At 40.4% G+C, this 16,914-nt stretch overlaps 1 protein-coding gene across 1 annotated transcript; it reads left to right on the plus strand.

Moving 5' to 3' along the window:
- The first annotated feature begins 1,811 nt into the window (after window positions 1–1,811).
- Window positions 1,812–12,776, plus strand: rundc3ab (RUN domain containing 3Ab). Its single transcript, XM_030754914.1, has 11 exons — window positions 1,812–2,191; window positions 8,359–8,474; window positions 8,579–8,706; window positions 9,224–9,309; window positions 9,404–9,493; window positions 9,589–9,669; window positions 9,821–9,986; window positions 10,292–10,449; window positions 10,698–10,817; window positions 11,483–11,583; window positions 11,679–12,776. The coding sequence occupies exons 1-11, from the start codon at window positions 2,097–2,099 to the stop codon at window positions 11,819–11,821; spliced, it is 1,284 nt and encodes a 427-aa protein (XP_030610774.1). The 5' UTR covers window positions 1,812–2,096; the 3' UTR covers window positions 11,822–12,776.
- The last annotated feature ends 4,138 nt before the right edge of the window (window positions 12,777–16,914 follow it).

Here is a 16,914-nt window from a genome sequence, read left to right on the forward strand (position 1 = left end):
GGCTGCAAGTTTCTGCTCCTTCCACAGATGTTCAATAGGATTTAGATCAGGGCTCACAGAAGGCCACCTCATAATGTGTTTTGGGTCATTACCTTATTGGCGGACCCATGACCTCCAACTGAGACAAAGCTTTCTGACACTGGGCAGCACATTTCACTCCAGAGTGCCTTGATAGTCGTGAGATTTCATTGTACCCTTCACAGATTCAAGATAACCTGTCCCAGATGCGCCGAAGCAGCCCAGAACATAACCGAGCCTCCTCCATGTTTCACAGTAGGTACAGTGTTCATCTGTGAACATAGGGCTCCAGTTTTGTCTCATCTGCCCAGAAGCTTTGTGGGTTATCAATATGCATTTTGGCAAATTCCAGTCTTGCATGTTATGATGACAGTGGTGTCCTCCTTGGTTGTCTTCCATTAAGTCCACATTGCAAGATGTAGCAAATACGATACAAATTAAAACTCATACATGAAAATTCATATTTAATTTCTTTTTAATTACCAGAAGGTTTAATAAACACTCCATTTTCAAAAAAAAAAAATCATAATTTTCTGGCAGTTATTTCATGGTTCAGGCTTTACAGGGTTAATAAACAAAAATTTCATAAAACCCTTCTATTATTATCTTAAGGGAAAACAAGCCATGAGATATTTGTTACTTATAACTGAAGAGCTTTCAATGAACTTTTCACAACTTTAATGTTTTCCAGACATATGGAGCAGACACAGATATGCACGGGCGATCGCACTTCCACCAGGACCAAAAGAAAAAAAAAAAATCCCAACCCCCACCCAGCAACCTGTGGTTGCTACCAGCTGTCATTTCATTCAAGCAGAAAAGGTTTGGGACCAAAGTGTCTCCACCAGTGCTGTGCTGACACTAATTCAGCTGAAAACATGAGCACTTTCCTCTGGTAGCAAGAGGAGGAAAATAAAGGGAGGATGCTGATCGGAAATTACAAGAGGAGGAAATGACCCAGCATGATGACTGCAGTGGTGGTGATGATATCAGCCGTATTGTACTACAGATCTTATATCAGGCACAGTTACTGAACAAGAAAAGAAGAAGAGGAAAAAAAAAGGCTGAAATATCTTGAAAAATAGGAAAAAATGGTGCAACATATGAAAGGTCTTGTATTTTTTTCTTTGATTTTTGCAACTTTTAGCTTATATTGACTTGTCTTTTAATAATATAAAACAATAAGTCTTATTATTGATGCAAAAATGAAACACACTGTGCAAACCAAATACTTCCCATAAACAATCATAATGAACAAACACAAATGATTATTATTATCCTATTTCAACTGCTATAGTAAAACAATTTCCCAAATAAGAGATAAATAAAATGTTTATATAAAATAATATATAATATATATATAATAATATATAATATATGTATATATAAAATAATTGGTTTTTGAACATGTTACACCATAAAAAAGGGGGTGGGGGGGGGGGTGCATACTGGTAATTTTCTGCCAGTACATATTCATTTTTTGCAGAACTTTCTGTAAATGGCAAACTGTAAAATTCAATGGGTGGTTAAAAAAATGCAGAAAATTAGCCATGGAAAAAACTTCTTCATTTTAAAACAGTATTGTTCTGTATTTTTACAATATTACAATGTTAAATTCATAATAGATAACACAGGGACGTTATTCTACTGGTGATTAATCTTACTGTTATAATACCGGAGCTCTCAGATACACGGTACAGACCAGCCCTGCTCTGCCCTGAAGCTGTGCGTGTCGCTGGAGCCGGTGACGTAATTCGGTCCGCATGATACGAAACGATCCAGTGACGGTATGATGAAGTCAGAAAAGTAGGCGGAGAGAGAGAAGGGGCTCGAACAGATGCAATTCAGTCCATTGAGCAGGTCATAGAAGTAAAAATAAAAACAGAGCCCACGCACCGCACTCTCCGGTGTATCTAATGTATCAAGCCGTTTTCTCTATCGTCAAACAAGGTGCCGCCGCTGTCTGTCAGCCCCTCTGATGCGGGCCGGCAGCATCCTCTCCAGCATCCAGACGTGAATGACGAGGGCCGGCGGCCGACAGGGAGGGGTCGTTTGCTTCCAGGGCTGCCTCCTCCTGGATGGAGCAGCCAACGATGGCCATGGGAGATGTCTCGAAAAAAGCGTCGACTCGGAACCTGGCGGTGGAGAGGAAAAACCTCCTCACGGTCTGCAGGTCAGTTTATTTGTCAGAGTGGATATTTGAATACGCTTAATGCTGCATTTATTCTAAGTGGTCATGTGGTTAAAGCTTGTCTGTTTTATGGTGCAGCAAATGGTGCTGATGTGTCCATCCTTACATGGATAATGAAGGCGCATGCGGCTTAATCTGCACATCCACGTTTGCGTTATCCTCATCAGCCTCTGTACTGACTGTGGGCCTCTCTGACCACACAGCTTGTGTGCCCACCGGCGACCTTGTATCACAAATATTTTTTTTTACATCACATCTGAGATCAAACGAACAGACTGGCCTCTCTGTGTGAGTTTAATTTTTGTCAGTGCAATTATTTCCCAGCACTGATGGTGTGGTTGCTGTGACGACACCCTTCCTAGGGGCAAGGACTAGCTGGCACCCTGGGGACTTAAGGGAGGATGGTAGTATAAGGCCGGTACATAAAGTCCTGACTGGACTTTGTGAGGTTGCTGGATAGAGATTTGTGTTTTAGTAGACGGTGAAAGAGCTTAAACACCAAACACATAATGATCTCTAATGATTATGGTGAGCATTTCGTCTGCAAGTCCCAGATTTCAGTAGGCATGCTTCCACTTTGTCCAGCTTCCATTCAGCTTAGTCATACCTCAGTTTCAGAATATATAAACTCCCACATCTACAGCTATTACCAGCAAATTTAAAGCTGCCATGACTGATATTTTGATTTTCCAAATGGATAAAATGCTTTTATGTAATCCAAAAGGAGCCAGTTGCTGTGAGGAACATTAGAGTTTTAGCTCCCTTCAGCTCCACTGGACATTTGAGCTTCTTATATATATAAAACGAAAAATAATTATTTCACTTTTCCCCTTTCAGATACTACACTACACCTTGAGAAAGTCTCAACACTGAATAGATAAATAAACCCCCCAGCCAAATCAGCGTGCAGTTACATCAAAGTAATGATTTAAAACCAAGAAAGACAGAGGAAACGTGTGTGAACACACACAAATGCTGTTGCACCTCTGCTGAGCCAATGACAGCTGGATCTAGGTCAGGTCCCCGCCCTGCTGTTTGTAATATACAGGAAATACAGGGGATTGTGCTCGTTTTGAGGATAGTTAGCCAATTATTGTCCCGTTGAAGCAGCTGAATGAGGCATTGTTGCCTTTGGAACAATGGGGAGTGAAATCACTTGCCTCAGTGGCTTGTGATAAGATAAGCATTGTTTACAGATGTGAACGTGGCCACTAAAACATAAACACGGTGAGTCTGCAAAACACGACCATTATCAAGCTGAAATACTTTCTCTCCTTCTTACAGCTCCCAGCATATCTTCCTGTCACTGGGCAAATAGCATTTGACAGGTGTTCTTGTAAAAAAAATAGCCCTCCTGAATTATTTAGTGTCCAGGAAAATATTTAGTGGTCAGTGCTTGAAAAGTAATGCTGCTTAAAATAAACAGAATTTTGTTTACTTGCGAGCTTTTGTAAAGTCTGTGGGTGTATATTGTTAAAAAGAGGTCACCAGAGTTGACCCCTGTACAGTGCTGTGAAAAAGTATTTGCCCCCTTCCGGATTTCTTCTTTTTTATTTACATATTTGTCACACATACATGTTTCAGATCATCAAACTAATTTTAATATTAGACAAAGATAACCCAGGTAAATACAAACTGTGTTTTTAAATGATGACTTCATGTATTAAGGGAAAAAAGCTATTCAAACCTACCTGGTTCTCTGTGAAAAGAACCCACCTTTAAAGCATGAATTAACTGTGATTAACCACATTTTATGGAAAACTGAGTTCAGTTTCACTATCCACACCCAGGACTGATTACTACTCCACCTGTTGAATTAAGAAATCACTTAAATAGAACAGAAACAGCTGAAAAAGAAAGTCATTGACATCTATGATTCTGAAAAGGGTTACAAATGTCATCTCTAAGGCTTTGGGACTCCATCAAATCACAGTGAGAGCCATTATCCACAAATGGAGAAAACTTGGAACAGTAGTAAACCTTCCCAGGAGTGCCAGTCTACCAGTCTACCAGTCACAGAATAAACTAGAACAACATCTAATGAACTGCAGGCCTTACTTGCCTCAGTTAAGGTCAGAGTTCATGATTCAGCAATAAGAAAGAGAGTGGGCAAAAATGGCATCCATGGGAGAGTTCCAAGGAGAAAACCACTGCTGACCAAAAAGACCACAAAGGCTCATCTCACATTTGCCAAAAAACATCTCGATGATCCCCGAGACTTTTGGGAAAATATTCTGTGCACTGAAGAGACAAAAGCTGAACTTTTTGGAAGGTTTGAGTCCTATTACATCTGGCATAAAACTAACACAGCTTTTCATAAAAGGAACATCATACCAGCTGCTTCAAGACCTGGACGACTTGCTGTAATTGATGGAACCATGAATTCTGCTCTCTACCAGAAAATCCTGATGGAGAATGTCTAGCCAACAGTTTGTGAACTGAAGCTCAAGCACACCTGGGCTATATTGCAGGACGATGATTCGAAACACACCGAGCAAGTCCACGTCTGAATGGCTCAGAAAATAAACAAAAACAAATTTAAGGTTTTGGAGTGGCTGAGGCAAAGTCCAGACTCAAATCTGATTGAGATGCTATGGCATGACCTTTAACAGGCCATTCATACTTGAACAACCCTCCAATATGGCTGAATTAAAACAATTCTGCAAAGAAAAGTGAGCCAAAAATCCTCCACAGTGATGAGAAAGACTCTTTGCCAGTTATTACAAACACTTGATTGCAGTTCTTGCTGCCAAGATTGGCGCAACCAGTTATCGGGTTTAGGGGGCAATTACTTTTTCACATAAGGTCAGGAAGCTTTGGTTAACTTTTTTCCCGTAATAAATGAAATCATCATTTAAAAATTGAATTCTGTATTTGAAATATGTAAGCATGACTTTTTCAAAACTTTTTCAGCACTGTAACTGGAAAAACCTTCACTCTAATACATATGAGCAACTCATACTCAGCTATGCTAGCCAGTTTGTGTATCACTTTGGTTGACTATTAATTTGGTATAGACATTCATCGTAGACCAATGATGACTCTTTGATTAGGCTAATTTCTCTCTAGCACTGCCCTTTGGATAACATTTACAATTTAAAGCAACTGTCCTCACAACTATTAACTGTATTTTCATATAATTTTGTACAATCACTTACCTCGACCTTTGAGGATGATCTGTATTCATTTTTAGCTTTACTGTTTCAAAGAAAAAGTCGAGCTATTGTCATAACTTTGGCAGCAGCAGTGACATCTGTTCCACAAAAACAGAGAACAGAGAACAATGTGAGGTAGGATGTTCAAATTCGCAACATAGATGCAGCTACTAAAAGTCTCAGACAAGTTTGAGTCTTGGCGACCTTGACTTCAAGATTAAGGTCAGAAGTCAAATTTTCTGAAAATCTTGTGAACGAGAACTACAGAACAAACGAGCTCAGCTATACATCTATGGTGTTCAAATTCACACTATAGATGCATACTGTTCAAGGTAGACCTATCAAACACTTGTTCAGTGACTTTACCATAAAAGCAAGGGAAAATGTTAAGCCTAATCTTAAAAATAGAGAGGGTGTCTGTCTCCTGAATCCAAACTGGGAGCTGATTCCACAGAAGAGGGGCCTGAAAGCTGAAGGCTCTGCCTCCCATTCTACTTTTAAATTCCCTAGGAACCACAAGTAAGCCAGCAGGCTGAGAGCAAAGTGCTCTATTAGGGTGATACAGTACTACTGTATAGGGTCTTTAAGATAAGATGGGGCCTGATTATTCAAGACCTTGGATGTGAGAAGGATTTTAAATTTAACACTGATTTAACAGGGAGACATTGAAGAGAAGCTAATATTGAATAAATGGGCTCTCTTTCTAGTCCCTGTCAGTACTCTGGCTTCAGGCTTTTCAGGGAGCTTTTAGGACAGCCTGGTAATAGTGAATTACAATAGTCCAGCCTAGAAGTAATAATGCATGACTCTGCATCACTCTGAGACAGGGTGTTTCTAATTTTAGATATATTGTGCAAATGCAAGAAAGGAGTCCTAAATATTGTTTAATATGTGCATTGAAGGATATATCCTGCTCAAAAATGACTCCAGGATTTCTTGGTGTTACTGGAGGCCAAGGTAATGCCATTCAGAGTAAGTATTTGGTTAGACACCATGTTTCTAAGATTTGTAGGGCTGCATACAAGAACTTCAGTTTTATCTGAATTTAGAAGCAAGAAATCAGAGGTCATCCAGGGCTTTATATCTTTAAGACATTCCTGCAGTTTCACTAATTGATGTGTGTCATCTGGCTTCATGGATAGATAGAGTTGGGTATCATCTGCATAACACTGAAATAATAAAAAACTGCCTAAGAGAAGCACATATTATTAGCATGTTAACATCAATTAGCATTAGCAACAAAAAGCAGTTAGCTAACCTTTGTAAATGTCTTGTTTCCTTCAGTTTTACTAACAAATCTATTTTCCTCCAAAGTCTTTTTTTTTACATTGTAGATGAAATAAGAATGCTTGTCACACAAGTCCAATGTAAAAAAAAATCAGAATGATAAATAAATACCCATCAACACAGTTATCACATTTTGCATGTAACCAATATTTACATGCAGGTAGGATATTTATGAACCTACCAATAAAAAAAAAACTTTTAAATATAGTTTATTGAGTTATGTCTAATTATATTTTTGCAAATCTTTGACACACATAAACTGAAGGGGCTTTCACTGAAAGACGTCCTTGCAGCTGGGAATGTATTATAGCAAAGTTCAGGTCATCAGTTCAAACCTTCTAGTACAAAGTAAACCGGAGCTGCCGGAGCATCCTGAAAGCTCTTGTTGACTTCCTTCCTCACAGTAAATGGATGACATCAGGCTGAAGGGTAGAAATGAGAGTCTGTAGAAAATGGAAGGTGCAAGGTCAGAGATCAAGTAATTACATCTACAATCATGTGGGATAAACATACGCTTATACGATTATAAATAGTTTAAGCCTCTGAGGTCTCACTTACCATCAGTGATGTTCTTAACCCTAATCCCAGCCAATCAAATTATGTATTGACTGATTGATTGACTGATGACCTAGTCCTGCTACTACTACCTAAGAAATTTTCAGGGATTTGATCAATGCTGCATTTTATTGATATTCAGACTACAATGCTATTTATGCCTTTATTCCCTCTCTGTTAGAGTTCTGTAATGGTCTTTTAACATCAACCAGAAAGCCTTAAAAAGACTTTAGATTGTGGAAAATCTCCTAATTTCCTCCTTGCTTGTTCTTTTATTGTTTCTAGGAAGCACTTTATAACACTGATTTTGATAAGTGCTATACAAATAAACTATTATTGGTATTATTATTTTAAAATTTTGTCATGCATAATTACTTCATGCCCCACCCCAACAAGCTAACAACACACTAAGAACAAATAACCAGAACCAGAGTAGCACCATAACTTACAAGTGTTAAAGAAAAACAGACATCTCACTAAATATAGGTATGGAATCTTAAAATCCTCCATCACATTCCTCCCTTTTGATCACACAAGTATATCACATTTATGGCATAAACATCAGACCCAAAAAATCCAGACAGGTTCAGTTTAGGTCATCACATAACAAAATATCTTTTAAATATTTGTCTTCAAATATATCACGTAATTTTCTTCTAATTTTGTTCACATTAAGTTTCCTCCAAGCCCATGGTGAATTGTGTGATTTACTCCAAAGAAAAGCTTTACTATTTACTCAATCTCCTGCCGATTCAAGGGAGTGATTCCACAATCTTATCATTTCCCATTTTCTCCTCACCGATCCAGAAATACCTCTCATGTCACCTTGAACAGCTGACACAGGAGCAAATTTATGAATACCCAACCTACGATGCTTAGACCTTAGAGGGTTAGCTAAATGTATTATACTGGCAGATCATTGTGTTCTTTCATGACTATATCCTTAAACAGACTTATATTTGTTTCAAGTGTGATTCAAAAATGGTTAATTATAGTTTGATCTATGACATATTCTGCCTACTGTAAACTGAAACAAGGAAAGTAGTAATCCATCAGTGTTCTCCTGACTAATCTATCCCCACTATGACTTTATTCCTGTAAAGCAAATCATGTTTCAATAAGTGCTTTCTTCGCTCTCTCAACCACACATAGGTTTTCCGTTAAGACCCTGCTGGAGAAATATACAGCCGAGCCCATTGATGATTCATCTGAAGAGTTCATCAATTTTGCTGCCATCCTCGAACACATCCTCAGCCACCGTTTTAAAGGTACTGAACTGATGAGAGAACATGTCAGGGCTTAACTACATGCCGAGCCAAGGATCCCTCTGTGTTTACTGAAACTAACAGGCTTCATATGCTTGTCTTACCAGGCTCTACTAGCTGGTTCGATGCTCAGAGGAGTTACTGGGACTATATCCGCCTGGCCTGTGCTAAAGTCCCCAATAGCTGCATTAGCAGCATTGAGAGCATGGAAAACATCAGCACCTCACGAGCCAAGGCAAGCACAGCATACGATGACAAAGACAGTAACTATAAAAAAGGCAAAGGACACAGAGAGAAAAAAAATCACCTAGTAAAAGGAAAATGCACAATTCAAGGAAGAGTTGCAGGGACTCAAACACCTCCTCAGAGTTATATCTCATGAGATAAAACTTTCATAAAAAGAAGTAACGATTAGATGGAGAAACCTAGATTTAATCAGATACTGTTACATTAATTACCCCAGTGAGGAAACATTAATTAACCAGAATTTTTTAGTTCTCATATTTTGATATCTCTTTTCTCTGAGATCAGTGCCTTATAGTGTATTGCTGCTCCAAATGATAATGCCATTTTCAAAATTGTGTACATTCATCATATTTATTTCATTCTAGATATGAAACAATGTACAAAACAAAACAAAGATAGTCCATAGTTTTTTTGGGGGGGTTCTAATTTTAAGACCCAAAAACAAAGCTGAGAAGTAATCTTTGTTATACACAAACTAATTTCTTTACCTTTGGTGACCCCTTCAGGGCCGAGCCTGGATGAGAGTAGCTCTCATGGAGAAGAGGCTGTCTGAATACATTGCCACTGCTCTGAGGGACAGCAGGACAACCAGGTCAGAAGCTCCACAGCACCTCTCTATATAAGAAAATCACTTGATCCTCATAGAAACATGTTCCCACCTAAACGCACTTGTCTCTGTGCGTTAGGAGGTTCTATGCAGAGGGAGCCATCATGTTAAGAGAAGAAGCCACAGTGTTAACAGGGATGCTAATAGGTCTTGGAGCTATAGACTTTAGGTGGGGCATCTTGACTTTCTAGGCATCAAACTGATACTTTTAAGATGCTTATATATATTCATTTTTCTCATTTTTGAGTGGTTTGTCTCCTGTAGCTTCTGTTTAAAAGGGGAGGCCCTGGATGGGAAATCTTCTGCAGTGATTGACTATACTCCATACTTGAAATTCACACAAAGGTACATTCATGCTTTTCAAAGACACCTTTAGGTTTAAGTTTGGTATGATTTACAGTACCAGTCAAAAGTCCAAATTTTTGACTGGTACTGTAGGCGGCAAGCTTTCCATTTAGAGTTAATAAGATGCTGATAATGGCTGCTTTTGTCGCAGCTATGATTACCTGAGTGATGACGATGATCGGCAGAGTGTCGACAGCAGCACGAGTGACGACAGCATCCCTGAGCATCCTTACATCCCCCTGGTCACAGATGAGGAGAGCTGGAGCACAAAGTGTCGCAAAATGGAGCAGAGGTTCAAGATTGTCAATGCACAGAAGGTGGGCAGACAAAAACCTTTCTATCGCTGTTGATAGATTTGATCTAAATCTGTAAAGTAAATAAATAAAGGAGGAGTAAATTACTCATATTTCTTATCAGAAAGTTTCCTACCTATGTAGTGGCCCTATCTATTAATCTTTCAATTAATCACCAGTAAAAGGAACAAGGTTCTGTATTGCAAAATAATTTCTGCAATACTGTGACCATCGCCAATGGTTGATGTCTAATATGAGTGTCTGAGGGTGGATGGCTTTTTTTTATTATTATTATTATTATTTTGCTCAGTCTGGATGTGTGTTGTCAGGGTTACTTGGAGGAGCTCGTGCGTCTGCGTGAGTCGCAGCTGAAGAACACGGAGACAGAGAACAAGAGGCTAAAGGCCCGACTGGAGGAGCTGCAGACCCAGAGCCAACAGGAAAAAAAGGAACTGGAGGCCATAGTCTTGGAGCTTCAGGAGCAACTGTGAGTGAAACAGACAGATGGTGGTGTCTGGGTGTCAGGAAGAGGAACAATGGATTAGCATTTTTAAGCAAATAGCTTCAACACAATGCCAGCATTACTGATAAGCACTATTCACTGCACAGTAGTATGGACTGTATGTGCTTTTCATTGGTTCTTTTGTTGTTCTTGGTGTGTGCGGCTGTGCAAATAATGTAACTACAGATAGTGGGACTTTTTCCTTTTTTTTTTTTTACCCTCCCATGTCTCAGGACAAGCTTGATTCCATGTGACTCCAACCACCTGGCGAAAAACCTTTCAATCCCTCTCGTCAACCAGTGGCCAACGCTCGAGCCATTTGACAGCCAAGAGGACGTGAAGCTGTTCCGCAGGTTTGACTTTACCCTGGTGTAACTCAGCTACAGGCAACACGGTTACTTTAACAGCTGCTCCATGTTATGTTATTTTACTCATCATTGCAATTTGACAACATACACACACGTTGTATGATAATATAACAGTAATATACACTGACCAGCTGCTAGTACCAGGTCAGAGCCCGTTTTTCCTTTAGAACTGTCTTAATTCTTCATGGCGCAGATTCAACAGCGTGCTGGAAACATTCCTCAGAGATATTGGTTCATGTTGCCAAGATAGCATCACACAGAAGCTGGGTACAGTATGTCACAAAGAGATGGACATTGTCAGCAACAATACTCAGGCAGACTGTAGAATTTAAAGATGCTCAGCTGGTACTAAGAGGCCCAAAGTGTGCATGACAATATCCCCCACACCATTACACCACCAGCAGCCTGAGCTGTTGATACACGGCAGGAGGTTTATGTTTAGACAACGTGGTGGTTAGCACTGTTGTCTCACAGCTGGAAGGTCTGGGTTTGAATCCACTTCAGCCCAGGTCTTACTGTGTGGAGTTTGTGACCCTTACAGGGTGTACCCTATCTCTTGCCTGATGACAGCTGGGATAGGCTCCAGGTACCCTAAACAGGATAAGCAGAAGAGAATGAATGGATATATCATTTGCCTTTTTTTTTTTCAGGAGGAGTTTTCCAAGCACAGAGCTGCTATCAGTGGAGGTCAGCCTGGATTCTGACTCTCAGAGGACTCAGGAGAAACAGAATGGAAGGGCCTGGTGCACAGGTGACAGTTCAGATACACTTTTTTTCCCTGTACAATAAAAAAGGGAGTAAGCATCTATGTACATTTAAACTATCCCTCCTGTTGCATATTTGTAGATAAGGACTACACCCCCTCCATGATGGGCCTGTGTGGGTCCTTGGCGTCCCTGCCAAGCTGCAAGTCTCTGGCTAGCCTCAAGTCCAGCGAGTGCCTGGTCAACATCAGCACAGAGAACAGTCCTGCCATCTCTCCCAGCTAGGGGGCGCCAAAGAAACACTGCCAAAAAAACATTAAGACACTCCGACATGAAAATGAAACGACTGTTCTCGGTGGGCGAACAAATGCTTGACAGACTTGAGTCCCTTTACTTTTACAACCCAGCACTCTCTCAGCTTACACCTGTTGTGGAAGAGCAGCCTCCCTCTTTGGGACCCTGCAGCAAAGACGCAGATACAGCTGCCGTACTGCCTCATGGCCTCCTTCAGAGTCATTGCCTTTCATTGTTGTGACATCAGTAAGCCTCCTGCAATGCAAGCAGCTGGTTTAGGTTTGACCTTCCTTCACTTGCAGTCATGTATCTTTCACATTCATCAGAGCTCGCTGTCGGGTCATTCTGTATGTCGTTGTCCATTTGTCTGCGTCTTATCAGTCTGTCAGCGTATCTTACTCTGCCTGTTGAATAACACTGACAGGATGGATGAGCTGTTATAACCTTATGGGAAACAGAAACTGAGTTTTGCCCTATTATACACTGTTACAGGAGGATGAAAAGAAGCTTTTAATGTGGCAAGTCAGATGGTTTATGATGAAGATTATTTAAAATAACAGAAGCTACTTTATGATATTAGAATAAATGGCAGTTTAGGCCTCATTCAATCAAACATTAGGTTAGATACACAAATTTAGGATGCGACATGAAAGGCCTGTCAGGCTGTTGAGGTTTGTGGGGACACCACAATGTGAACATTAAAAAAACAGACACCTGTTGCATATAAATGCAGAGTTCAGTGAGACTATGCAGAAAGTGTTTTCATTGTCTTTTTCTACAAACTTGGCCTGGTAGAATAGTTTGAGCGGGAATGTGCAACTTGCGTAGGCCTTTTTTTTTTTTCTTTCTGTGAACTTTTGTTTTTATGTTACAGTTACTTTCATGACAAACTTACATGTGTCGGTCGCAGACCTGTAAATTGCTTTCTAATGCAGCGTTGTTGAGAGTTGGGAAATATTATTTCAAACTGCAATAAAACTGCCTTTTTTGAAACATTAAATGCAGTTATGTATTTCATGGATATGTCATGCCCCTGTCAGCCACTTTGATCTAGGCTGGAATGTCTCAGTACCTCAATAGCTCAAATTATCCTGTGAGAATAGCTCCTTTAAGGACTGTAGGTAATCCCCTGGGATTGAGTGAAGTATCTTAACCTCTATTAGATGAACTATCAGAGCATTTTGTACAGACATTAATCATGGAACTAGGATTATCTATCCCACTGATGTACATTAGCCCTTGACTTTTCCCACAGTGCCGCCATGAGGTTGATATTTTTGATATTTATATAATTCCTCAATAATTTTGCATGAAAGTGAAAAACTGAGTGCACTACTCATGATTCAGCAACTTTTCATAGGAATTAGGATAAGTAGCAGCCAGGTTGCTGCTGACAGTAATCCAGCACTGTCAGCAGCAACCTGGCTGGAGTTATTGTACTTCATTAACTCATCATCAGCAAGTGAGAGTGCCTCTACAAAAGCAGAATTTTTGTCAGTTCGCTGGTCTGGAGCATTCAGGTGTGTGTTCTCACAATGCCATCGTCTTCGCAGGAGTGAATGTCCCAGCAAATTCACCCCAGTGTGAGAATGTGCAATACTCAGAGGAACCGGAAAAAAACCCAAGAGCTACCTCTCAGAGTCTACAGGCCTCAGCATGTTAAATGTTAAAGTTCACGATGGTACAAAAAAGACTGAACACAGATAGCTTGTTTGGAAGGGTTGCCTGGAGAAAGGCTCTTCTCTTTAAAAATAACAAAGAAAAGAGGCTTTTTCCTGGTTTGAAAAGTTGCATCTGAACAAATCTGTCTGTGGTTTGGACAGATGAGACCAAAGTGAAGATGTTTGGCCGTAATGCACAGCAACACTTTTGGCCAAAATCAAACACATCAAGTCAGCACAAGCACCTCACCCTAACTGTGAAGCACAGTGGTGGTGGGGTGATGATTTGGGCTTGTTTTGCACCCACAGGACCTGGGTACTGTACAGTCACTGAGTCAACCACGAACTCTTCTGTATAACAAATTATTCTAGTGTTAGATGTGAGGCCAGCTATCTAACAGTTAAAACTTGGCCCAAACTGGGTCACAAACAAAACAATGAGCCCAAGCAGAGCAGCAAACCTACAACAATGGCTAAAAAAGAACAGAATGAAGGTGCTGTAATGGCCCAGTCAAAGTTCAGGCCTGAACCTGATTGAAATGCTGTGATGGGACCTTAAGAGAGCTGTGCATAAATGAATACCTGCAAACCTCAATGAACTGAAGCAACAGGAGTAGGCCAATATTCCTCCATGATGATATGAGAGACTGATAAAGCCATTGAAAAAAACAACTGCTTCAAGTTATTGCTGCTAAAGATGGCTCTACAAGCTACTGAATCATGGGGGTGCTTAGTTTTTCACGGGGACAGGGGGATTTGTGTGTGTGTCCTGATATGTAAAATTTTAGAGTTGACAGAGGGTGTACTTTCTTTTTCACATGACTGTAATTCACTCCAATTGATAAGCTGATATCACAGCTGATTAATTAACTGTAGAGCCAGGAAACCTCCCTCCCATCACCCTCTTTCCCTTTTGGCCCAGGCCACTCTTTGTTTTCATGTCTTCCTTTTGTAACCTAACTTTGTGAAGCATGACATTGCCTCTCTTTAAATCAGTTTGAGATAGCTCACATGAGGTCAAAGGTTAGGCTCATTTATTCATTAACACAGACAAATAAACAGAGCTGAGCAAACAGGAGCTGAAGGTCCTTTGGTAAATGTTGGAAAAGCATTATGTTGGAGATGCATTCCAGGCTGACACACTGTCGAATTAACTCCCAGGCTGTAAATGAATGGATGCCCATGGGGTGGTGCTAAGCTTTGTTTAGTTATTTGGCTTTCTCTTTAGTGGTTTTGTGAGAGTGACATCAGTTGATGGGTGTAGTTTTTACTATTAAGATGAGCACGCTGCTGAACACGCTTCATCTCTCTGTAATAAAGCATTCTCTCATTCTGGTGTGCCAGGCACACTTGTGTTCTCTAAGCATGGGACAGGGACCCGTGTGAGACATGCCCGTTTCAGGACAGTTGGGTTTTTGCTGAGAGGGGGGACAGCAAGTCTCACACTGATCTGGCTTCTAAAAGTGGCGTTTTGTTATCTCAGCCCTCTTCTTCTGTCCCACCATTGGCACTCCCTTTTTACACAGTCAGGATATTTATCTTCCACAACGCACACTGTCTCACAGACGTACACACATATGCACAAACACCACCCATAACCACTTCACAGTCCACCCAGATGGTGCACACACGCCCAGCTGGGCCTCAGGATTGCATGAAGGAAAATTAGCTTACAAATAAATGAATGAAGCTGATGATGAAACATTAAGATGACTGCTCAGAAGGGGAGTTGCATGTTTGAGCCCATTTAATACAAATAACATGTACTTTATACCACAGCTAACAGCTCTGCAAATCATGCTACCCTGTTGAAAGTTGTTTATATTTCTCCACCCTTATTCATCCTTTGGTGTTGACATATTTTGGACAGTGTGAAGATGTAAAAGCAACCTCTTCAAAGTTTGGTTTGATTCACTTTGGCTGAGTAACTGTGCCTAGCTAAGTCTGCATTTTTTTGTCACATAACACTATAGGCATCAGGTAATACACAGTAGACCAGGGCTCTTCAACTCCAGGCCTCGAGAGCCCCTGTCCTGCAGGTTTTAGATGTGTCCCTGACCCAACGCACCTGAATCAAATGGCTGAATTACCTCCTCAGTATGCAGTCAAGTTCTCCAGAGTCCTGCTAATGACTTCTATATTTGACTCAGGTGTGTTGAAGCAGACACATCTAAAACCTGCAGGACAGGGGCTCTCAAGGCCTGGAGTTGAAGAGCCCTGCTGTAAGAAAGGAAGTAACAAAAAATGTGTATGGTGTGTGATATTTACATTGGATAAATTAAGCAAATTGAGCATATTTTTTACGGTTGTACTGCAGTGAATAGAAACCAGTGGAGGGGAAGACAAAAAATATATGAAAATATGTCACTGACAGAGGAACTGAACTGCTTCTTTGCACACTTTGAGGCATCACAACAGCACTTAGCCTTATCCCCTCAGCCCCTGCAGATGCCAGAAGCCCGACAGTCACCCTACAGGAACATCAAGTGAGGTGGGTACTCAGGCGTGTGTCTGCAACAATCACTCATGTACCCCAAAAAAATCAGCCACTGACAGTTTCAGCGCCTACTGCCCTATAGCGCTTACATCTCTTGCGATGAAGTCCTTTGAGAGGATTCACATTACATCAAAGCCTGTCTCCCTTCCACCTTTGACGCACACCAAGTTGCCTACAAAGCAAACCGGTCCACTGAAGATGCCATAGCCACAGCTCTCCACCCTGTGCTGACCCTCCTAAAACACGGGGGGAGTTACTTGAGAATACTTTTAATTGACAGTAGCTCAGCCTTCAACACAATCATCCCACATCCCACAGGATTTTCTCACAAATCGCCAACAGACAGTGAAACTTGACTCTTACTTCTCCTCCATTCATTCACTCACTCTGAGTCAATACTGGGTTGGCTGCTGTTTGCCCCTCTGCACCTATGGCTACAATCCAGCCCACCCCAGTACTTTGACCACTTTTTGTTACCATATTGCCTTATCACAATACTTTGTATATATTTTATATATTTAGTAGTACTTTTTTATATTTACTGCATAAAGGACTGTATGTTTATTCTTCATTTCTCTTTGCATCTGAAGGTGTGGCTGCTTTGCAATGTCATGATACAATGCATAACAAAAACTACAAAAAATGTATATCATTTCCAGGGGTGGAAACTATAACTATATGCATTTCTATGGCCCTCTCAGAAGCCTACTTTACATGAATATTTCAACTTTTATGTTATTTTACTTCACTCGGAGGAAATCATTTTACTCTTTATTCAGCAACTTTTATTTGGGAGCTTTGCAAACTAAGCACTTTGCATATTTATATTATTTACTACTACATATTTAAAGTGAGACAGTACAACAGTAATCATATTCTGCTAATATGATATGTTGTTGCTTTCAATTGAGAGGATCTTTCTACAC

This window comes from Archocentrus centrarchus, chromosome 19 (assembly GCF_007364275.1).
Source record: "Archocentrus centrarchus isolate MPI-CPG fArcCen1 chromosome 19, fArcCen1, whole genome shotgun sequence".
NCBI lineage: Eukaryota > Metazoa > Chordata > Actinopteri > Cichliformes > Cichlidae > Archocentrus > Archocentrus centrarchus.